General features: G+C 39.7%; 1 protein-coding gene across 1 annotated transcript in view; it reads left to right on the forward strand.

Annotated features, from left to right (window-relative positions):
• LOC124795177 (nuclear pore complex protein Nup205-like) overlaps positions 1-24,095 on the forward strand; it is a 295,244-nt gene that overhangs the window by 220,353 nt on the left and 50,796 nt on the right. Inside the window, exons 19-22 of the mRNA XM_047259077.1 lie at positions 16,161-16,406; positions 17,490-17,699; positions 19,384-19,508; positions 19,606-19,749. Coding sequence (XP_047115033.1) covers positions 16,161-16,406; positions 17,490-17,699; positions 19,384-19,508; positions 19,606-19,749 — 725 coding nt within the window. The remainder of the gene's footprint in view (positions 1-16,160; positions 16,407-17,489; positions 17,700-19,383; positions 19,509-19,605; positions 19,750-24,095) is intronic.

Consider the following 24,095-nt stretch of genomic DNA (forward strand, 5'->3'; position numbering starts at 1 on the left):
TTCAAAGCACCCATGCCTTCGCATAGATTACTAAATTCCTTGCTTTGAAAGTCGACTTTGGTGTTTAACAAACCTAAATTATCATTTGAGTATTTAATTGAGAATTTACCAAGTCTAATTCTTTACTTAGTCGCACTTTGAGCAATTAATTGAGAATTTAATGAGTTTAACTTAAGACTCTGAGCTTTGATTAAATTTATCAACTCAGCTCAGTCAGGCACTTCTTTGCTAATCTTCATTGCCATAGCTGGGTCTTGAGTTTCCCCAACTTGTTGTATACTTTCCATACTTTTATATGCCTTAGCTCTTGCAAGAATTTAAAACTAACTTTAAATATGATAATTACACAACAACAGTTCACTCAACAGTATCTTGTACCACTTTGTACTAAAGTAATCAAGTAGAATTCTTGTTGCGTAGGTGAGTGTATGTGGAGGCAGGTCAGCACTGGTGAACAGCAGCTGGTGCCGGCGGCGTCGGATGTTTGTTGGTTTCCGCGTCTGCGTCCTCGCGATGTGAGAGAGAGCAGTACACTCCCTGCACTGGATGTTATTAGCTGAAGCATTCTATGCGTACTTCTTCTTTGACAAATATGTTTCTTTGCTATTTTTATCATTGTAAATTTTTCATTTCTTCCATGTTTTTCCATTTAAATTTTGCTCCATTGGGTACTTGAACATATTCCAATGTCTCGGAGTAATTCCCGTGCCTTATGATGTTTGGTCACTGTGGCAACACATAACAGCTTCTTCTCTCGTTTTTGACTGAAAATTCCTGTTTTCTCGATCCTTTCACACAGGTCGTCATGTTCTAACGTTCTGACAATTTAGTGTGAGTATGGATCTGGGTTATATCAGCTTATTCCTCCAAACCACCTTCCACTTCTTTACGAGGTGACTTAATTTGGAATTTGAAGCCACTTTTCTTTACCGAATAGCCGGCTGCTGGAAACCCTCTTGACTTCTTCTCCGTCGAATAACGCTAGGTACAGTAAGTCTATACAAGGTATTATATTACACAAAATATTACATGACACTTAATAGTAATTTTTTTTGGGGTGGGGGGGGGGGGGGGGTGGGGTGGGGGGGGGATTACCCACTTACGATATCCAAAAATTCATCTAATGAGTAGATGGAGTTGCCATTCAGAAATTCTTTTAATTTCCTTTTAAATGCTATGTGGCTATCTGTCAGACTTTTGATGCTATTAGGGAAGTGACCAAAGACTTTTGTGGCAGCATAATTTACCCCCTTCTGAGCCAAAGTTAGATTTAACCTTGAGTAGTGAAGATCATCCTTTCTCCTAGTGTTGTAGCCATGTACACTGCTATTACTTTTGAATTCGTTCGGATTGTTAATAATAAATTTCATAAGTGAATATATATATACAGTGAAGATCTCTAGCTCTTTAAATAAGTGTCTGCAGGATGATCTTGGATGAGCTCCACCAATTATTCTGATTAGAAGCTTTTGTGCAGTGAACACTCTTTTACTCAATGATGAGTTACCCCAAAATATGATGCCATTCGAAAGCAGAGAATGAAAATAGGCGTGGTAGGCTAATTTACTCAGATGTTTATCGCCAAAATTTGCAATGACCCTAATAGCATAAGTAGCTGAACTCAAATGTTTCAGCAGATCCTCAGTGTGGTTTTTTTTCCCATTTCAACCCCTCATCACTGCATACACCTAGAAATTTTGAATATTCTACCTTAGCTACTGATTTCTGATTGAAGTCTATATTTATTAATGGTGTCATTCAATTTACTGTGTGGAACTGTATATGCTGTGTTTTGTCAAAGTTTAATGAGAGCCCATTTGCAGAGAACCACTTAATGATCTTCTCAGAAACATCGTTTACAATTTCACCAGGTAATTCTTGTCTGTTGGGTGTAATAGCTATACTTGTATCATTGGCAAAAAGTACCAGCTTTGCATCTTCGTGAATATAGAACGGCAAGTCGTTAATATATATAAAGAACAGCAGAGGACCAAAGACCGAACCTTGCAGCACCCCATTCTTGATTGTTGCCCAGTTTGAGAAATCACTAGTTTTTTGCATATTATGTGAACTGCTTACTTCAACTTTCTGCACTCTTCCAGTTAGGTATGATTTAAACCATTTGAGCATTGTCCCATTCATACCACAGTACTTGAGCTTATCTAGAAGTATTCCATGATTTACACAATCAATAGCCTTTGATAGATCACAAAAAATCCCAACAGGTGAGTTTCGGTTACTCAGAGCATTTAATATTTCATTAGTGAAAGTATATATAGCATTTTCCATTGAGAAACCCTTCTGGAAACCAAACTGACGTTTTGTTAAAACTTTATTTTTACAAAGGTGTGGAGCTACTCTACAATACATTACTTTTTCAAGAATTTTGGATATGGCAGTCAGAAGAGAGATTGGGCGGTAGTTGTTGACATCAGATGTATCCCCTTTTTTATGAAGTGGTTTAACAATGGCATACTTCAGTCTATCTGGGAAAATACCGTGCTTCAGAGGGCTGTTACGTATGTGGCTAAGAATCCCACTTATTTCTTGGGAACAAGCTTTTATTATCCTGCTGAAAATGCGATTAATTCCATGTGAGCTTTTATTCCTGAGAGAGTTTATTATCTTCCTAATTTCAGAGGGAGAGGTGGGTGGAATTTCAATTGTATCAAATGGTGTGGGTAAGGCCTCTTCTATTATCTGCCTTGCTTCTTCCAATGAACATTTAGATCCTATTTTCTCTACAACATTTAAAAAATTATTATTCAAAATGTTTTCGACTTCCGGCTTGTTGTTTATCAAGTTTACATTTGCTTTGATGGTGATGCTGTCATCCTGTACTCTCGGTTACCCTGTCTCCCTTGTAATAATACTCCAAATTGTTTTGATTTTGTTATCAGAGGTATTAATCTCAAACATGATGCACATGTTTCTGGACCTTTTAATAACCTTTCTTAATGTAGCACTGTCAGCAGTTCAGATGTCCTGGAAATATTGGTACCACTTATTGAAATGGCAGAAGGGATATGAAGGAACACCAAGTACACTCAGTGTGTATGCCAGTAGGCCTTATTCACCGTGTGGAAGAGGCTATTCTGGCAGCCATTGAGGAAACAGGGTGCAACCAACAGTAGATTGTGGTGCACGTTGGAACAAATGGTACCAGTCATCTGCGTATCATTCCAGTGACTGGAAGAGAAGGTTGAGAAGACCAGCAACCCTCAGGAAGTTTCAACAAAGCTCATGATCTGCAGCATTGTCTCCAGAACAGATCATGGCCCCCTGGTTCTGAGTTGAGTGGAAGACTTAAACCAGAGACTAAGAAGGTTCTGAAACAAGTGAGGCTGTGACTTCGTAGGCTTGAGTCATATGCTTGAGAATTATAGGGTCCCCCTGAAAGGGGGATGTGCACTACACATCAGAGGCTGCTACCCAGGCAACTGACTGTGTGGGAAAACAAAAGGTGTTTTAGATTAAGTGACTCTCCATCCAGTCTAGATAACAGTAGCTGTAGGGGACCTGGAAGAGTCAGTATAAGATCCAAAGAAGAGCCGCCTACAGATGATAGTATTAAAGTTTTAGAGATTAACTGCACAAGCATTTATAACAAAGTGACGGAGTTTAAAGTACTCCTAAAATTGAAGTACTCCTAAAAAGCAATGCTCAAAGCTGATTAAAACCTGAAACAGATAGTTGTGAGCTATTTGGGGAAAATCTAAGTATATGTATTAAAAGGATAGACTAATGTTTATGTATTAACTGGAGGTAGTGTATTTGCTGCAGTTGATAAGAAACTCAAATCCACTGAGCTAAAAATCAAATACGCATGCAAGGTTGTCTGGGCAAGACGCAGTATCAAGTGTAAATTTGTAACAGAATTCTTCTATTGACTATCAGACTCATACATAAAAACAACCAAAAAATTCAGAGAAAATTACTTGTACGTAAGTTCTCCACTCGTACTATCATCGTCAGAGGAGATTTTAATCTTCCAACAATCAGTTCTGAAAGTTGCTGTTTTGTAAGTAGTGGGCCTGGTGAGAGTCTGCAAAACATCACTAAATGCCTTCTATGGGGACTACAGTGATTTATATGTTAAGCAAACTGGATAAAGAGACAGGATTGGCTTATCTCAATAAAGAACTCAAAATATTTAGCCACAGAGAGAAGCATGTAGAAGAACTGTGGTTCAGGTTTAGAAGAATGGTTGACCATGCACTTGATAGTTGCATACCTAGCAGAACAGTTCATGATTAGAGAGGCATTTTGTGGTATATAGTCACTTTGAAGAAACATCTGTAGAAACAGAGTACAGCATAATAGATGTAAAACAAACCATAGGTCTAAGATAGGCAAATGCTGAATGACACGCATTTTGCTACCAAGGGGGCAATGTCAGAAGCCTTCCATGACATCTATAGCAGAATATTATTAAAAGTATAACAACAAAAATATAGATAAAAAAATCCACTCACCAAGCAGTGGCAGCACACACACATAAGAGATTGTTGTGACGGGCAAGTTTTCGGAGCCAGTGGCTCCTTCTTCAGGCAGACAGGTTGAAGGGGAAGAAAGAAAGGTGAAGGAAAAGGACCGCAGAGTCTAGGAAAAGGGGTACATTTCGGGAAAGTCACCCAGAACCACGGGTCAAGGGAGACTTACTGTACGGGATGAAAAGGAAAGACTGATTGTTGGGGAGTGCATCAGATGAGATTTGAAAACCTGAGAGCACTCCCCAGCAATATCTTTCCTTCTCATCCCATACGGTAAGTCTCCCCTGACCCGCGGTTCTGGGTGAATTTCCCGAAATGTACCCCTTTTCCTAGACTCTGCGGCCCTTTCCCTTCACTCTTCTTCTTTCCTCTTCAGCCCTTGTGCCTGAAGAAAGAGCCACTGGCTCAGAAAGCTTGCCAGTCACAACAGTCTTTTACGTGTGTGTTCTGCCACCGTTTGGCGAGTAGAATATTATTAAAGGATTTCTCACAAAACCCAAAGGAATTATGGTCATGTGTAGAGGCTGTAGTGGTACCAAAGGCAGAGTTCAGACACTCATGGACGAGACAGAAACTAAAATTGAAGGTACCAAACCAAAATCAGAAATGCTGACCTCTGTTTTCAGATGATCTTCTACAAAGGAAAATTATAGGTTTTGCCCCAAATACTTGTCACACCGCAATGAAGATGAGTGAGATAGATATTAGTGTTGGTGGTTTAAAAAAAAATCTGGAATTGCTAAAATTGAACAAAACTCCAGTGCCCAATGCAATCCCTATCAGATTCTGTGCTGAATTTGCACCTGAGCTAGCCCCTCTTCTAACTATAATCCATCGTAGATCCCTCAAACAAGGGACGAGAGATGCAATTCTGACGTTACGGCTAATAATGGAAGCAAGGCTAAAGAAAAATCAAGACACTTTCATAGGATTTGTCGACCTGGAAAAAGCGTTCAACAATATAAAATGGTGCAAGCTGTTCGAGATTCTGAAAAAAGTAGGGGTAAGCTATAGGGAGAGATGGGTCGTATACAATATGTACAACAACCAAGAGGGAATAATAAGAGTGGATGATCAAGAACGAAGTGCTCGTATTAAGAAGGGTGTAAGACAAGGCTGTAGCCTTTCGCCCCTACTCTTCAATCTGTACATCGAGGAAGCAATGATGGAAATAAAAGAAAGGTTCAGGAGTGGAATTAAAATACAAGGTGAAAGGATATCAATGATACGATTCGCTGATGACATTGCTATCCTGAGTGAAAGTGAAGAAGAATTAAATGATCTGCTGAACGGAATGAACAGTCCAATGAGTGCACAGTATGGTTTGAGAGTAATTCGGAGAAAGACGAAGGTAATGAGAAGTAGTAGAAATGAGAACAGTGAGAAACTTAACATCAGGATTGATGGTCACGAAGTCAATGAAGTTAAGGAATTCTGCTACCTAGGCAGTAAAATAACCAATGACGGACGGAGCAAAGAGGACATCAAAAGCAGACTCGCTATGGCAAAAAAGGCATTTCTGGCCAATATTGGCCTTAATTTGAGGAAGAAATTTCTGAGGATGTATGTCTGGAGTACAGCATTGTATGGTAGTGAAACGTGGACTGTGGGAAAACCAGAACAGAAGAGAATCGAAGCATTTGAGATGTAGTGCTATAGACGAATGTTGAAAATTAGGTGGGCTGGTAAGGTAAGGAATGAGGAGATTCTACACAGAATCGGAGAGGGAAGGAATATGTGGAAAACACTGATAAGGAGAAGGGACAGGATGATAGGACATCTGCTAAGACATGAGGGAATGACTTCCATGGTACTAGAGGGAGCTGAAGAGGGCAAAAACTGTAGAGGAAGACAGAGATTGGAATACGTCAAGCAAATAATTGAGGATGTAGGTTACAAGTGCTACTCTGAGATGAAGAGGTTAGCACAGGAAAGGAATTCGTGGAGGGCCGCATCAAACCAGTCAGCAGACTGATGACCAAAAAAAAAAAATCCCTCAAATGCTCAGTGGTTGGAAGACAGCACAGGTCATATCTGTCTACAAGAAGGGTAGTAGAAGTGATCCGGAAAACTACTGTCCAATATCATTTGACATCAATTTGTTGTAGAACTTGGAACATATCCTGAGCTCAAACAAATAAAGTATCTTGAATAGAATGATCTCTACGAAAGCAGGATAGCTTCCAAAAACATCTATCATGCAAAACCTAACTCTCACTTTTCTCACATCATATGCTGAAAGTTGTGGATCAAGACAATGAGGTATGTGCAATATTTCTTGATTTCTGTAAGGCATTTGTCTCAGTACAACACTTACACTTTCTTATCGAGAGTATGGTGTATGGGATACCAAGTGAAATTTGTGACTAGATTGAGGATTTTCTGGTAGGGAGACTGTAGCATATTATTTAGAATGGAGAATCATCAACAAACATGGAAGGAATTTTAGGTGTGCTCTAGAGAAGTGTTCATGTCATACATTAATGGCCTTGCAGACGATATTAGTAGTGACCTCATTGTTTTTGCAGATGATGTTCAACTTGCTGTAAGTGTTCAGAAATGTAAAATTATGCATTTTACAAAAAAAAAAAAAAAAAAAAAAAAAAAAAAAAAAAAAAAAAAAAAAAAAGTGTTCTTGTGGAGAAGTGAGCACTGTGCTCACATCCATTTCTTCTGCGTGTGGTTGATGTATGTTATTGAGTCGTGGAACACTGCCATCAGTGTGTAGGGTCGGAGGAGTGCGGACAGGTGCGGAGCCCGTAACACCCCCCGGTCAGAGGCCATATGGTATGACAGGTGATGCTGACGCAGATCCATTTCAAATCTTGAGTCCAACCCCAGGGAAGGAGGTTGCAGTGAAGGCAGTGGAACAGGTGGCGCCAGCTGTGATGAAGGTGGCAGTGGAGGAATTGTCGGCTGCAGTGGCAAGTGAGTTGTGATCCCACACCGTGATCCCTCTGGGTCTCCGACAGCTAAAGGGGGCACCCACAGCAGAGGACACAGTTGTGAAAATGTCGGCAGCTGCGGGGAAAAAGACCAGACACTGGCCACGCTGCTGGAGATGGCCAGGCAGACGGATGGGGTGGGGATGGTGGAGGCACCCCGGGTGCACAGCCGCCCCCTCGAGGTTGTGGCTAGTCGACACGTTGCAGTATCTCCCCTGAGCTGTGCAGATGGCACGGATGTGTCAACTGTGGGTATTCTTGATTACTGCCAGCAACCATTCGGCCGGTGGCAAAACCCACGAGTCCAAACAGCTGTGCCAGGTCAGAGCATTGTCTGGCCAGTTCCAGCAGACTGCCTGATGTCAGTCAAAGCAGCTGTAGCAGAGTCCATGGTGATAACCGTGCAAGAACTCTGCCACACTAATATTGCCAACAATGGTGAACCTATAAGAACTGAGGAACCAGTGAAGACGTATTTCCAGTGACACATCCAAAAAATATTTTTTTTTTTTTTTTTTTTTTTTTTTTTTTTTTTTTTTTTTTTTTTTTTTTTTTTTTTCGGCCTTAAATTTTGTGCTAGTTGTCTGCTTCCCATTTGATTGAGGATGGAAAGGAGGAGCCATGATATGGCAAACACCATGTTGCTGTAACTTAGCAAACGAAAGCGTTGGTATGTTGATAGAGACAATATAAACAATAAAAAAACACAAACAAATTTCAAGCTTTCGCAACCCAAGGTTGCTTCATCAGGAAAGAGGGAAGGAGAGGGAAAGACGAAAGGATGTGGGTTTTAAGGGAGAGGGTAAGGAGTCATTTCGATCCTGGGAGTGTAAAGACTTACCTTAGAGGGAAAAAAAGGCAGATATACACACCCATCTGGCACATATACACACACAGGCAGACATATCAGAACAGTATTCCAGAACATTCCACAACATTCAAGAGTTTTCTGGAATGTTCCACAATGGTCTGGGTTGTTCTGGGATGTTTCCTAACGTTCTGGAATCTTCCCAACTATTCCCCAACATTCCAGAACATCCTGGACCATTGTGTAACATTCTGGAAAGTTGTGGAATGCTCTTGAATATTCTCAATTGTTCTGAAATGTAGAAATTTCTAGAAGGCAAAACTTCCCAGCCCTTATACACTACTGGTCATTAAAATTGCTATACCAAGAAGAAATGCAGATGATAAACGGGTATTCATTGGACAAATATATTATACTAGAACTGACATGTGATTATATTTTCACGCAATTTGGGTGCATAGATCCTGAGAAATCAGTACACAGAACAACCACCTCTGGCCATAATAACGGCCTAGATATGCCTGGGCATTGAGTCAAACAGAGCTTGGATGACATGTACAGGTACAGCTGCCCATGCAACTTCAACACGATACCACAGGTCATCAAGAGTAGTGACTGGCCTGTTGTGTCGAGCCAGTTGCTCGTCCACCATTGACCAGATGTTTTCAATTGGTGAGAGATCTGGAGATGTGCTGGACAGGGCAGCAGTTGAACATTTTCTGTATCCAGAAAGGCCCGTACAGGACCTGCAACATGTGGTCATGAATTATCCTGCTGAAATGAAGGGTTTCACAGGGATCGGATGAAGGATAGAGCCACGGGTCGTAACACATCTGAAATGTAATGTCCACTGTTCAAAGTGCCGTCAATGCGAACAAGAGGTGACAGAGACGTGTAACGAATAGCACACCATACCATCATGTCGGGTGGTACGCCAGTATGGCGATGGCGAATACACGCTTCCAATGTGCGTTCACTCTGATGTTGCCAAACAAGGATGCGACCATCATGATGCTGTAAACAGAACCTGGATTCATCCGAAACAATTACGTTTTGCCATTCGTGCACCCAGGTTCGTCGTTGAGTACACCATCGCAGGCTCTCCTGTCTGTGATGCAGCGTCAAGGGTAACCACAGCCATGGTCTCCGAGCTGATACTCCATTCTGCTGCAAATGTCGTCGATCTGTTCGTGCAGATGGTTGTTGTCTTGCAAACGTCCCCATCTGTTGACCCAGGGATCGAGATGTGGCTGCACGATCCTTTACAGCCATGCAGATAAGATGCCTGTCATCTTGACTGGTAGTGATACGAGGCCGTTGTGATCCAGCACAGCATTCCGTATTACCCTCCTGAACCCACCGATTCCATATTCTGCTAACAGACATTGGATCTTGACCAACGTGAGCACCAATGTCGCGATACGATAAACCGCAGTCGTGATAGGCTACAATCTGACTTTTATCAAAGTTGGAAACATGATGGTACGCATTTCTCCCCCTTACATGAGGCATCACAACGTTTCACCAGGCACAAAGATGTAAACTCAATTTTTTTTTAATTGTTGGAACTCCGAATGAATGACTTACTTGAGTTTAAAGATTGGTTAGAATATCGGGTTATAAGTGGACGTCCCACGATATTCAAAACGAAATCATTGATTTACTAGGAAAGTCTGCATTGCGAAAGGTATTGGCTTAGGTCAAGAAGACTGAACATTTTTGTATTATGGTTGACGAAACAAGTGGTTCTTCGATTCATGAACAAGTGTCCTATTGAATTCATACTGTCGATGATTCCTTAATCATCAACGAATACTTTATTGGCTTATACGAGACCCTCAACACAGAATCACAAACTCTGTTTAGTAATTTAAAAGACGTTTTTGCTCGTCTTGATTTGTCAATGGATAACATAAGAGGACAGTGCTATTATGGTGCCTCAAATATGAGAGTTTAGGTCAAAGGACTAAAAAAGTTAGTTTTGGATACACGACCAAAAGCATGTTATTGTGCACTGCACTGCTCACAGTGTAGGCTTGGCAGTTGTAGACAGTCTCAACCATCTTACGTCTATTATACTGTATTATGGCTTTAGCCAAGGACTTAATAAACTCCGTAAGGAAATCCAACAAAAGGATGGGACTTATCAGAAGCATACACTGTGAGAGCGCCAATGACCAAGCTGGTCTACAACCCCTTTGCCCATCTCAATGGACTATGCAAGCTTCTAGTATCTTAAGAATATTGAAAAACTTTGAAGAACTTCTACAGTTTTTTGAAACATTTTCTGCAGAGGACAAAACAGAGGCAGGTTACAAATGTGCAGGCTACCTTGAGTCAATGTTCAAGAATTATTTCTTTTTACATCTTTATCACCATGCATTTAACCCAGTAGAGGATGTCAGTGAAAAAATTCAATGCCCTCATGTAAGTGTTGCTGATCTGGAAAAAATGTACGAGAGCTTGATTTGTATATTGAATGGAAGGCGTGATACTTTTGGGAATTGTGTTTAAAAGAAAATCTTCATAAGTTAATGACCATTCGCTTCCTCGGAATCAAAGTATACCAAAGAAGTATGAAAACGATGAAGCCAGCTCAGCGCACATTTTCAAAACCCCAAAGGTATACTACAAAGCCATTTACATTGAAGTTTGTGAAACGGTGCAATCTTGCATTACTGAGCGATTTGATTCAACTGGACTTGCACAGGTCATTGCAGTTCAACAAGAGTGCTTGCTTTTAGTAGATAGAGGTGAAACAAATTTGGAAATAAGAAGTACATTACACAAGAGGCTGCAGTTGGAGAAATGTTATGTGAAGTAGTGAAGTGCATTAAGCTTCTCACAGTAGCTTCAATCATGACAGCAACAGCAGAACGTTCATTTAGCGCCCTTAGACATCTGAAGTCATACCTTATCATCAACAGTGGGACAGAAACGTTTGAACAACTTGGCTGTTCTTCATGCCCACCGAGATGTTTTGGATGAATTGGATATCCGACCAGTCATCAGCGATTTCATATTCAGTAATCCAGTCAGATGGTCAACATTTGCACCTTTCTAAAGACACTCTAGCCCTAATAATGGCATTTAGAGCAATATTAAAATGCTTTATAAAATAGAGAATTAAATACATACATGATGTTAAATTTTCAGTTTCGAAATATTAGTACTAGTTTAATACTGTATTACTATATTACTATAGTACTGTAATAGTTATTTTCAAATACTTAAATATTTTCAGGGTGTAAGACCCAATTAAAACTCGCTATTTACATATTTTTTGACTGACAATATTGGGCATACTATATTATCTTTATTAACTGTGTTAAAGCATCAACTTTGAGGTATTGTTTTTATTTAATGACCCCTGAGCCTTATTCAAAGTAAGCTTAAATTAGCTATTTCACTTATTAATCAAAGTGCTATTACTGTGCGACAGCAATATTGTATGTTTTATTCTTTTAATGATTTAATATAATTTGTCTTTTCAAAGCTATATGTTTAATGCTGTGTAATAGTCTGTAAGCACGATTATTACTCTAAATTAAATTTGCTTTTTACGAAAATACCGTATGTGTTTATGTTTTGTTTCTTTTTTCAAAGCCAAAAAATGTGTTGGGCTTTTGTCGAGTTTACCGGAGTCTCGAGGTACCAAGAGGCCAGTTTTTTAAGTTTTAATGTTGATCATATGACTATAAAATGCTTAAAAACTTTTAAGTCGGCACCCCGTCTCCAACAGCAATATAGGCTTCAGTGATTAGACCAGATAGATGTGCATTTTGTTTATCATAAGATGCTATTTCATTAAACCCTTTAATCAAAGCATTTCTTTCTGTGCTAGTTGTAATTATGAAACATTTTAAGTGTGAACACTTATAGTCAACACCGATGTTGTGACTCTTAGCTCGAATGGATTTTGAAACGCCTACAGCTCAACCATTAACCGTCCTCTTATTTGAACTGGTTCCCGATTTTCTAGTGGAATATTTATCATAACTACTGCTTGACATCGTTCAGATTTTCAAACGCTGTTTCATCAAACACCTACAGGACAATTAACAGTGCACTGACAGTATTATTCCAAGTCTATGTTTACACTAATGAAGAAATAAACATAAATTTACATTAATTTCTTCTGTCTCAGCATTTCTTCACAGTAATTACTCTTTTCTTCACTCCGTTTTAGTTTTTTGCATTTTTCATTGTCTTACCTGCCCATTTTTCACCACTCCTGTCCCACCTTTGTTACGTACAATGCGTTTAGCTTTTCACTGTTATTAATTCGTGCATGATGTTTGAGCAGTAACCTTTACCTTGCATATTACCCGGTCTTCCACCTTTAAGCTCTTGGGTTTTCAAATCTTGCCCAATGTAGTCTCCAACAATCTGTCTTTCCTTCTCATCCCGTGCGGTAAGTCTCCCCTGAACCATGGTTCTGGGTGACTTTCCAGAAATCTACTCCTTTTCCTAGACCTCTCTGGTCCTTTCCCTTCATCGCTCTTCCCTACCCTTCAACCCTTCTGTCCATAGGAGGAGCAACTGGCTCTGAAAGCTTGCCTAATTACAACCTTCTTTTATGTGTGTCGCTTCTTGGTGAGTAGATTTTTTTTATCTGTCCAATTGAATTATTACTACTGTACACAAGTACAATATGAACGAAGCCCACAAGAATAACAGCAGGTACAAACCTCTCTGAGCAGATCACAAACACAACTGAATGACATGTAAGCAAACTTGTGGTGGGCACTGGACATCAGGCGCTTGGTGAATGACATAGGTAATATCTGAGTCAGTGGCTCCAAAAGTGTGGGATATTTGAGCACATTGTAGTATTTTGCCTGTGGCAGGAAAACTGTATGTTTCCAGACACTAGTTCCAATGCTAAGATAAACAATCTTGGTCCTACTATGAGAGGGGGAGGGGGGGGGGACCCAAAAATAACCGGAATTTATTTCTAGAAAGCATATACTTTATAGTTTTCAAATACAACCTTAATCTCCTTCGAAGTACTCTCCATTAGCAGTAATACACTTGTCCAAACATTCATTTCAGTGTTCGAAACACCTTTTAAATTCGTCCTTTTTGATACCTGCTAGCACTTTCATGACATTGCGTTTTACGTCTTCCACATCCTTAAAACGCTTTCCTCTCAAGCTTCTTTTCATCCTCGGGAATAGGAAGAAGTCTGAGGGTGCTAAACCTGGCGAATAGGGTGCGTGGGTCAAGATAGTCATCTTCGTTGAGGCCAAAAACTGGCAATCGCTGAGAGCCATGTGCGTGGGAGTGTTGTCGTGATGCAGGAACCACATGCCAGAATCCCACAAAACCAGGCGTTTTCATGACAAACTTCTGCGAAGTCGTTTCAAAACCTCCAAGTAGAATTGTTGGTTTACTGTCTGGTATTCAGGAACAAATTCAGAGTGTACATTCCCTTTAATGTCAAATAAACAGATCAACATCGTTTTCTCATTCGATTTCACTTGTCGAGCTCGTTTTGGTCAAGGTGAGCCAGGTGACTTCCATTGTGATGACTGTTGTTTACTTTCTGGGTCGTACCCATAGCACCATGACTCATCACCTGTAATGATTTTGTTGAAAAAATGTGGATCATCTTTGAACGCGTCCTTCATTTCGAGACAGGCTTGAACGCGACAATCCCTTTGATCTCCGGTAAGAAGCTTCGGCACGAATTTTGCTGCCAGTCTTCACATCCCCAAATCGATGGTCAAGATGTGCTGAATTGAGCTCCAGGACAACCTGGACAAGTTCTCAAGTTGGTCAATTGTCCTGCGTTGGTCTTCACTGATGAGATCACGGATTTTGTCGATGTTGTCTTCGCTTCGAGCAGTTGGAGGTCGACTGGAACGGGGCTGATCTTCAACCACCATTTCTCCCTTTTTAATCTGAGAAAACCATTTGTACACTTTCATTTTACTAAGAGCATGGTCTTTGTAGGCTGTCTGAATCATCGCAACATTTTCTGCTGCGTTCTTGCCGAGCAAGAAACAAAACTTCACTGCCGCACATTGTTCGTAAGAACTAGCCATTTCCTCGTGTCACGTCTGCACTGTACGCACGCACAAAGAACTGCCAAAGAAACCACACTTCTCACTGTTGGATGACACCGCGTGGCAGAATGACTCAGCAAAGGTCCTACTACAACCCTCTGGCGATGCAACCTGCTACTACAAGTACACGATGTGCAGCATTACGATTCCAGTTACTTTTGGTTTCCCCCTTGTATATGTCCTCTATATCTGTAAAGGGAATTCAGTTACACCCTATATATTCAGTTATGAAATTTGTCATAAGTAGTCCATACCTACAATGTTAGAGGAAAAAATTACTTTTATTACCCAATATTAAAGCTGCCAGTGCTTCAAAAAGGAGTTCAGGATGCAGCAACAAAAATTTCGGTTGCGCAATAAAATAAAATGCCTGAGAAGTAGCAAAACAAGTTTTAAATATAACCGAAAGTCATGTCTCCTGGACAACTCCTTTCTATTGCATGGACAAATTTATATTTAAAAACTGGAAGGCTATGGAACAACTAGTTTTTAAGTATAGTTGTGTGAGTAGGACAAAAAATAACCTGTTCATTAATGTTAACACAAATCAGGTATACATATCCTGTAAACTAATCCCAAGTAATTTTAATCAAAGGATCATGCAAATGATGTGTGGAACATGTAACTATCTAACTAATTATCTATCTATGATTATAATAGAGGGAAACATTCCACGTAGGAATAATTATCTATCTATCTATATGTTTGTGTTAATGAGGTTATTTGTAATGACTGATCTGACCTATTCCACGGCAGCATCTACTGGACATGAGAATCCCAGTTGTTTACACACAAGTTTTATATGTCATATTCATGATGAGTGCTATGATATTGAAACGTTGTTTGAAGAACATTTAAGCAAGTTGAAACTTCCTGGCAGATTAAAACTGTGTGCCCGACCGAGACTCGAACTCGGGACCTTTGCCTTTCGCAGGCAAGTGGTCTACCATCTGAGCTACCGAAGTACGACTCACGCCCGGTCCCCACAGCTTTACTTCTGCTAGTATCTCGTCTCCTACCTTCCAAACTTTACAGAAGCTCTCCTGCAAACCTTGCAGAACTAGCACTCCTGAAAGAAAGGATACTGCGGAGACATGGCTTAGCCACAGCCTGGGGGATGTTTCCAGAATGATCTCATTCTGGATTTAAACAAGTTGCTAAAAGTATGTTTACATAGTTGCCATTGCAACTATATGTTTGATTGGTTGTTTGTGGTTAACAGTTAATTTAGAACATAAGATGATTTGTTATGAGGACACACACAAAAGAAAAACTGCACTCTTCATTTGAAACAATGAATTGAGATTGGGAGGGGCATATTTGAAATCTCTGTCTGTACCATCCAAATTTAGGTTTTCCATTGTTTCTCTAAAACAGTTAAGAGATGATTAGTAAGAAAAAGACATTGCTAATTTCTTTCTCCTTCATTTACCTATCTGTGCTTATCCTTTGTCTCTAATTAGTTTATTGTAAGTGGTATCTTCCTTCATTTCTTCTTCCTGCTGACAGATGACTTTTTACCATAGGTCATTGTCAAAGTGTTTTCTGATTATTTTTGTCTGTTTCGAGCTCGAGCTCCATCTCTAATGACCTTTTCATTGACAAGAGGTTAAACTCTAATCTTCCTTTTCCTTTGAGAAATTTATGCTAGCAAATAAACTAACAGCAAATGTGTTGAGAAGAAATTATATTTTGCTACAGGTATTACTTAAATGAATATCGGGTTAAAAAGCATAATAGTTGGTCGTATTTAGACTATGTAGCCCATTTGTTCCATTTGATTTATTTATTAAGCTTAACTTATATTTGTTGCCTGTGGCACGATGACATAATTGTATTACAGGTGTGAAGGGAACGCCACGCACATGCCTTCATGTGATGTTATCTATCATGGATGCAGCTGTGACATCAAAAACTACATTGTACATGGTACCTCCTCATCCAAGCTTACTGGAAACCTGTTACAGTATGCTTTATTACCTGTGCGCCAACAACAACACCAGGGAACCTGTGCTGAACTACCTGCGCACCTGCAGCAATTTCTTGGCTCGACATCTTGCAGCTGTTCGTTTTGGTCCAGAATACAGTTGTAAGTGTCTTACTTTTAGACATGTTTCCATGTAGTAACTGTATCATATATTTTATTCATGTAAACATGTTGGATTTTATTCTGATAGTCTACTTGTACATGAGATGCAGCAGATTGTGAATTGATTACCAAGAAGTTGTAAAAAAATTTCTGGAATTTGTTTGCCCTTATCATTCGTAAAGAGTGGTCTTAACAAGAGCATGTTTAGAAAGAGGACTTCTGTGGTCCCCGTTCTCAGTGTTGGATTGCAGTACTTTCCAGTTATCACATTAAAACTGCCAAATAAGAATAAAAAACTAACATTACATTATATGGATATCACAAGTACAGTGTTTGGTAGGTTTTGTACATATTAGACATAAAAAAACTATTAGCTAGCAATGTCTCTTGTTTTTTAGAGACACTAAAGGAACTTAGTTTTGAATTTTATGGATTATAAAATTACAGTTGTGAAGTCTAATGTGAGATACTTTTAAAATAATGAAATAAATTTGGCAAGACATCTGTATTGAACCTCTTAATCTAACCGTTGATGTTGAGCTGTTGCTTGACAATCTTCCACAGCACTCTGTCAGGAAAACAAAAGAATTGTTGCATCATTTGAAGCAGATAGTACTGAATAATGAAAGTGTAGCCAAAGTAAAGCTACAAGAGGTATCTCACTCTTGAAGCACATGCTTGAAAAATTGTCATGAGCTGGCTGCAATATGAGGCAGCAGAATTTTATGCAGAGATAAGTTTTCAGCCAGTCAAGATACCAGCCAGTGTGGCACTTAGGCCTGCTGCTGGATCACATTTTGTGTTTTCCACAATATTTCCTCGGGGCAACTGCTAGACATTATCGGATTGTATCTGCTGGTTTCTGCTGGCGAGTAGCAGTAATTGTGAGATATTTTAACTGATTAAATCTGGAGAGTGTTTGTGTAAAGAAGTTATATTAAGGTATAGGTTTATTTTTTTAATATTCCTTTAAGTTTGCTGTATTTTATTCATAGCCTTATAAAGGCTACATTTCAGAAAACCCTCGTCCAGAAACATTAGTGATTTATTATGAATGTTGTATTTCTCATTATTTTTTTATAGCATCAGAGCTGAATCAAGTAGCATGGCTACTGAAAATAATAGCTATTGAATTAAGAGAGACAGCAGCAAGCAAGCAGATCCCTCACCTTACCAGTCTGGTTGACCTTCTAGTTCGTGAGCCAAGTAGCCCTCAAGAAAGCACACAGGAGCCTGTGAGAACATACAAGCTAATTGAAAATGAGCAATACCTCTTCAGGCCCAAAGGACTTGGTATGTAAATACTGTGTAATGCATTAACTCACTGGTGAAGACTGACAAATTTTATTGTGGTTACTTCACTGTGATCTATTTATTATTTTAATTTTATTTTTCAGTTTTATTTAATTACTTTGAACAAAATATAAAATTGTTGTAGATAGTCACTTTGGACCCCCTCCCATGCCTGAGAAAAAAAGCTTTGGTTTTATGAACTATGGTAACTATATAGAATGTATTTGGAGACATTAATTCATTTTTTAGTGAGGAATACTTGTTTTATGACAAATAAGTTATTTTCAGAAGTTTGGTAATGGTTAGTATATACTAGAAGACAGTACCGCACATTGATTGCGTACTTAATCCCAGGATGAGAGCACTACAGCTACATTGGCACTCTCTCAAAGGAAAAAAGTAGAATGACCAGTCTCTGCATTGAAATACTAATTTAGCCCTTTTCATGTGGAAGGACAAGCCAGAAAGTTCATCCAGTTCACCAGGCATACTGAAGTTCTGTATGTTACCCTAAAAGTGGCTTGGTATTTATACCATGTCATTACTTCTGTGAACTTCAACCAGCATCTTGGCTGCTCTTATGGTGTATTCTTTTGACAGATAGGTCCATTTGCATTGGACTGTTGAAAGCACCCTTTTTTATTAATAAAAGTCTCTTTTATTGGCTATTTTAAATGTTTACATATCCTAAGGACGTTTCCAGCTCTCTAAATTGTGTTGGTATTTGCATTTTGTTAGACTGCAACTTGCAGCATGCATCATGGCAGATGTCAACCTTTCTATGGCCACACTGCGCGAAACTGGATCAGGACTGACTGATAAAGTGAAATATAAATAACAATAAAACAGAACAGTAAGAGGGACAGGCGTCGTGCAAGGAAAAATTTCTCTAAACTCTTAATTAGGAGTTAGAAAATGTGTAGAGGACTATATAGAATTCAGAAAGGTCTTGTTCACAGACTCTTGTGATTTATGCCTAAAGATGACCCTACCAGAGTGCTGATATGGATGGTAATTGCCTTAGTGTGTGTCATCGAAAAAAACCTTTACTTTATATTCAGGGAAAGCCTAACTGGAGTAGAATATAAGTCTGCATATATCACCTGGGAAATCCATAAATAAGAGTATAGGTTGCTAATGAGACACCAATGTAAAATAAATTACTCTAAAAATAGAATGGACTGAGAAACACTGGGAGTAGAAAACAGTGGGTGTTGCCATTTTGAAACTGCAGTGAAGACATTGTAAGATGCCATGATGGTTGAAGTTCACAGAAGCAGGCACTAATGTGTCATTGCTCCAACCTCCAGTTGTCATCAGTGTGTCTTAGGTTGGTAGTATGCTGTGTTGTGGTGTGCCATGTTTGACATACAATAATAATTGGATATTCCTGGAAGGTACAATACATAAAATAAAGAAAGCGAAACCACTTGGGTATAGCAGAATGATGTGTGGAGCATTATACACATAACAGAAAAGTTAGTGTGAATACATTTTCCTGTTGTGTGTTTCTGTGCTCCACACATCAGTCCACTATAAACGAGTAGTTGCTTTTCCCTTATTTTACATAATCTTTGACATATTGCTTTTACATTTCATGCATGTATCAAATGTGTTAAAAAATTTGATATTTCCAGTACTTTTGAGTTACATCATACAGCCTTCAGTTTTACAATTTTTATTGTAGGTATCACGCAGAAGCCTAAAAGTCGTCAGACGTTACTGGTACTGCTCCATTTTCTTGATTTCCAAGTGCCAGGAATATCACAGCCAGCGTGGGAATTTTTTGAACCTGCACAGATATCACAGGTAAAATTCCAACAAATAAAAAAGAGGGAATTTTCCTGTATTAATTTCAGCAATGTCTTTTCCATTAATGTATTCTTTTATTTATCTCCCATAACAGCTAATTGCAAAGTGTCAGATATCATCAGTTAATGGAAATCTTGTGGATGTGAAAAAGTTGCACAAAAGGTTAATGGAACAATTGCAAATACTTCAAAATACATCAAACACAGCACAGCGACCACTTGTCATGGGAGAAATACAGGTAGGAAAAACCTTTTTTTGATTTTTAACGAATCTTATCACATCATTCATCTGCATTTTCTGAATTGTAAAACAGCAGAGTAAGGCATGAAGCTGAAAAAAATTGCTGATTACTGTTTCATACCATCTTTTGTAGCGTTACCTTACTGCTAACCTTACAAGGATATGTATCTCAAAATTAAAGCTCACTCTTTGTGCTTGTTTGTTTTCAAATAAATATGTTTTGAAGAAGGATGCTGCTGTGAGCAAACACAGTTTTTCTCTCTTCTTTTCACCCGTACGTGTTACGGTGAAGTTTCACCATTGTTAGTGTGCGAGACAGCAATTTGGAATAGCTCAATTTGCTGCAGCTCTACTCTTTAAATAATGTTTTATTTCCAGAATGAGATTTTTCACTCTGTAGTGGAATGTGCGCTGATATGAAACTTCATAGCAGATTGAAACTGTGTGCGAGACCGAGACTCGAACTTGAGATCTCCGTCTTTAACGGGCAAGTGCTGTACCATCTTAGCTACCCAAGCACAACTCACGACCCATCTTCACAGCTTTACTTCCACCTGTACCTTGTGTCCTACCTTCTTAACTTCACAGAAGCGCTCAGGAGAGCTTCTGTGAAGTTAGGAAGGTGGGAGAGTAGGTATTGGTAGAAGTAAAGCTCTGAGGACGGGTCATGAGTCGTGCTCGGGTAGCTGAGAGGTAGAGCACTTGCCCGCGAAAGGCAAAGGTCCCGAGTCCGAGTCTTGGTCCGGCACACAATTTTACTCTGCCAAGAAATTTCAATGTTTTGTTTATTTATTAACTTATTTAGTTCGTTTCCTTCGCTGTACACACAATTTATGTAGCTTGTGTACAGAACTGTCAAATTTTCATTCATATAGCATTTCACTTAACTTACATATTAAAAGAGAGAGAGAGAGTGTGTGTGTGTGAGAGAGAGAGAGAGAGAGAGAGAGAGAGAGAGAGAGAGAGAGAGAGAGAGAGAGAGAAGTAACACTGTGCTGCCTCTAATAGTCACGTGTTTTTTTTCTCCACACTCACACAAACATTGTGACCAACTCGAAAGGTCTACTGTCACCTCTGCATTGTTAGTGTTTAGAATCGAGGAGATCACAGGAGCGAAGAACTGCGATGTTATCCGTACGTCTGGGTAGGGTTACCCATTAATACGGGCGCATCTGGGTGATAGAAGTGGTCGAAAAGCTCGACAGAGTCAAGCTTGATAGAAGAGCGGTTTGAAGGGCAGAGGGAAAAAAGTGCCAAGGGAAAAAAACCTCTGCGACAGTGTCAGGTTGGGTAGTAAGGGCAGTAGCGGTTTCTTGCTATCTGCGATAGATCGTGCAAGGTAAGGTTATGTTAGCTGTTGGGTGTCATGCATCAGTACCATAGAAGCGATGCCAGATTGTCATGGAATGATCAGTCCTGTCGAGGAGGTGAGCGCTGCTGCTGCTAGGCCGACGATGTCTCCTGGGGCAGCTGCTGCTGCTGCTCCTCCTCCTGTAACATAGCTATGTCGTCGTAGGCTTGTCAGTTCAATGGTCCTCAAAAGAACTGGCAGTGTGATATGTGTTGGGAGTTTGTTTGTGAGTCGTGTTTGGCTTCCCTGCTATTGCCAGTTCTCATGGCAGAGGCTCAGCTAGCAAGCTAGTCAGTGGCTGATGTGCAGGGGCTCGCCTCATTGTGTCGTTTGCGTAGTTACGAAGTTACCATAGATGGTTAGTCCCTAAGGAGTGTCTTTGGGCGCTTGTGTTTCCATCTATGGTTGTGATCGTAGTTGCCCAGGTGTAGGATGTGAGGATTGTTAGAGTGACTTGATTTCTTGTACAGTCGTGTGGCGAGTTTTTTTGAATACCTCCTGGAGAATCTCCAGTCAGTATTCTTGCTGAAGGTCCGCTGTCCGTGTATATCGAGGAGCATTGCTTATGATACGTAATACCTTGTTCTGTATTTTCTGAAGGCGGTCCAGGTGTGTGGACGCTGCGTATCCCCAGACAGGAGCTTCGTATGTCATCAGCGGTCTAATCAGTGTCATGTATAATGTCCTAGACACCCTCCTATTCAGTGTACTATTCCTGTTGAGCATACTTGTATGGCATGTGATACATCTGTGATAGTTTTCCTGCCATTAATGATGGTTCAGAACCAGAACTGGTAGCACAGATAGCAAAGTGTTCCATATTTTATAAAAATTTGTACATGCTGTTGGCCATTGTCTAAGCAAGATGTTCACTAAGCTTCATTATTCATAGTATACTTTATCGACTGCTGATGACAATAATATATTTAGTTCATATGTAAACATTTTACTTAAATAAATATTCATAATTTATGTTACTGTGAACTATGTTTGAGTTAATATTCAAACCTGCTAATAATTGTTTGCTTGAAGTTTGATATACAATAGCTTATTTGAAAGCTCCCTCCCCTTCCATCATTCAAAGAAACATTTTCTTTGTCCAAAAGTTAATATTTCGAAAGTAATTTGTATTGAAAATTTTTGTCTTGTAGAATGTCCCATTCTTAAAATGGAATACTTTCCGAAATACAGTGTTACAGCTTTGTTGCCCCAATTATTCTATTTCCAAAAGCGTATACTATACTAAAATAGAAGGTTAGTTTCTTGTAACAATGAATATAATCAATTTTTCACAATATAATGTAATTTGATAGACGAAAAATCTACTCACCAGTAGCTGCAGCAGAACACACATATAAAAAAGGTTTTACTTATGTAAGCTTTCGGAACCAGTAGCTCCTTCTTCCAGCAGAAGGAAAAGGGGTGAAGGGGAAGGAACTGGAGAGCTTTAGGAAAAGGGGTGGAGTTTGGAAAAGTTGCCCAGAACCCTGGGTCAGGGGAGACTTAACACATGGGATGAGAAGGAAAGACTGGTTATTGGGGACTGCACTGGATGAGCCAGTTACATTTGGTTAGTTTATTAACTAGTCCAGCTACAAATCCCCCACACATGTTAAAACTGCACTCACATAAAATAGTACCTATTATTGTTTTGTTTTTTAGTTTACTGGTTTTGTTTGAAGGCTTACAGCCTATGTAGCTTGCCAATCTGTATTGATAATTAAGTGTAATACAAGACCAGCAAACTGATCATCTGAGGTAGTTACGAACAACAAACACAAATGAGGTGAAAGTAAATTCCGACTAGACTGTGTACAGTTATTTTACGCTGAAGTTCCTAAAAATCTGTGTGGAATAAAGCAGAGAAGAAATTCGACAAGACAGAGCGTACGAAAAGAGTTGGTAAGTTACAAGTGGGTATCATTTTATTTTATGTTTATCATGCAAGTTTTTACCCTGTCTTTGACAGAAAATAAAGTGAACCCCTTGACGATGGTGAAATTTCACCAAACCGTTTATGAGCAAAAAACTGTGTTTGATCGTGACTGAAACCTTTTTCAAAACATATTTACTGTTTTAGGATGTATGTGCTAATATTGTGATCAATATTACAAAAAGAAAGATTTGTACGGCATCGTCGGCTGTGAGACTTCGAGGCGTAGAACTGACTGTTCAATCTGAATTCGTTTTGTTCCTCTGCGCACAACGGTCCCCTTACTTTGTGGAGGGTTTCAAGTGTATCTGTATAGTGTAAGTGACTGCGTATAATGTGGATCTGTATAGTGTAGGTGACCACGTATATAGTGTGGATCTGTGTAATGTAGATGAGTGTGCAGAGTCGTTTCGACGTCGTTTCTCTGCACGAGCGTCTTGTCATTTGGACTCTCCTCCCCTTTCCCCTCGTACAGTTTAATGTGTGTCAGTTTTTGCTACTAATTGTGATAAAAATATTGCGCTCAGGTGCCCCTCTGCTTGTCCTTCCGAGTGGCCATCAATAACTGTGACACACTCTGTTTAGAAATCTTACAGTTGTGCTGCATGTGGAGCCCCTCTCAGCCTGGCGCCCAAGTAGCACCTTATGTTGGATGACGATGACGATGACAACTGGAATAGGAAGTGATTAGTGGTGGTAAATTGTAACCTCCACCGTGCAAGATACAGTGGCTTGCGGAGTATGTATGAAAGTATTTATTAAGAAGATTAAACATCATGTTGACACCAGGTCTGTCAACACAGAGGCAGCTGCGAAGCCACTGACTGCGCACTCCACTGGCCAGTGCTCAGTTTTGCCTTGGCCCGATTCTGCCTTGGCACTACACTGCTTGTTCTAAGTCATGTTTATAATTTCACACCTTTACAATGCGTACAGTTGGTTCTCTGAAGAATTTGAGAGCAGCAGGAAGGAAGGAGTGAAGGAATGGAAAGGAAGGCAGAGAAATGAGGGCGAAGTAATGGGGAAAGAGAAATCGTGTACAAGCAACCCTTTCTCTGAG

The sequence above is a fragment of the Schistocerca piceifrons genome, chromosome 4 (assembly GCF_021461385.2).
Source record: "Schistocerca piceifrons isolate TAMUIC-IGC-003096 chromosome 4, iqSchPice1.1, whole genome shotgun sequence".
NCBI lineage: Eukaryota > Metazoa > Arthropoda > Insecta > Orthoptera > Acrididae > Schistocerca > Schistocerca piceifrons.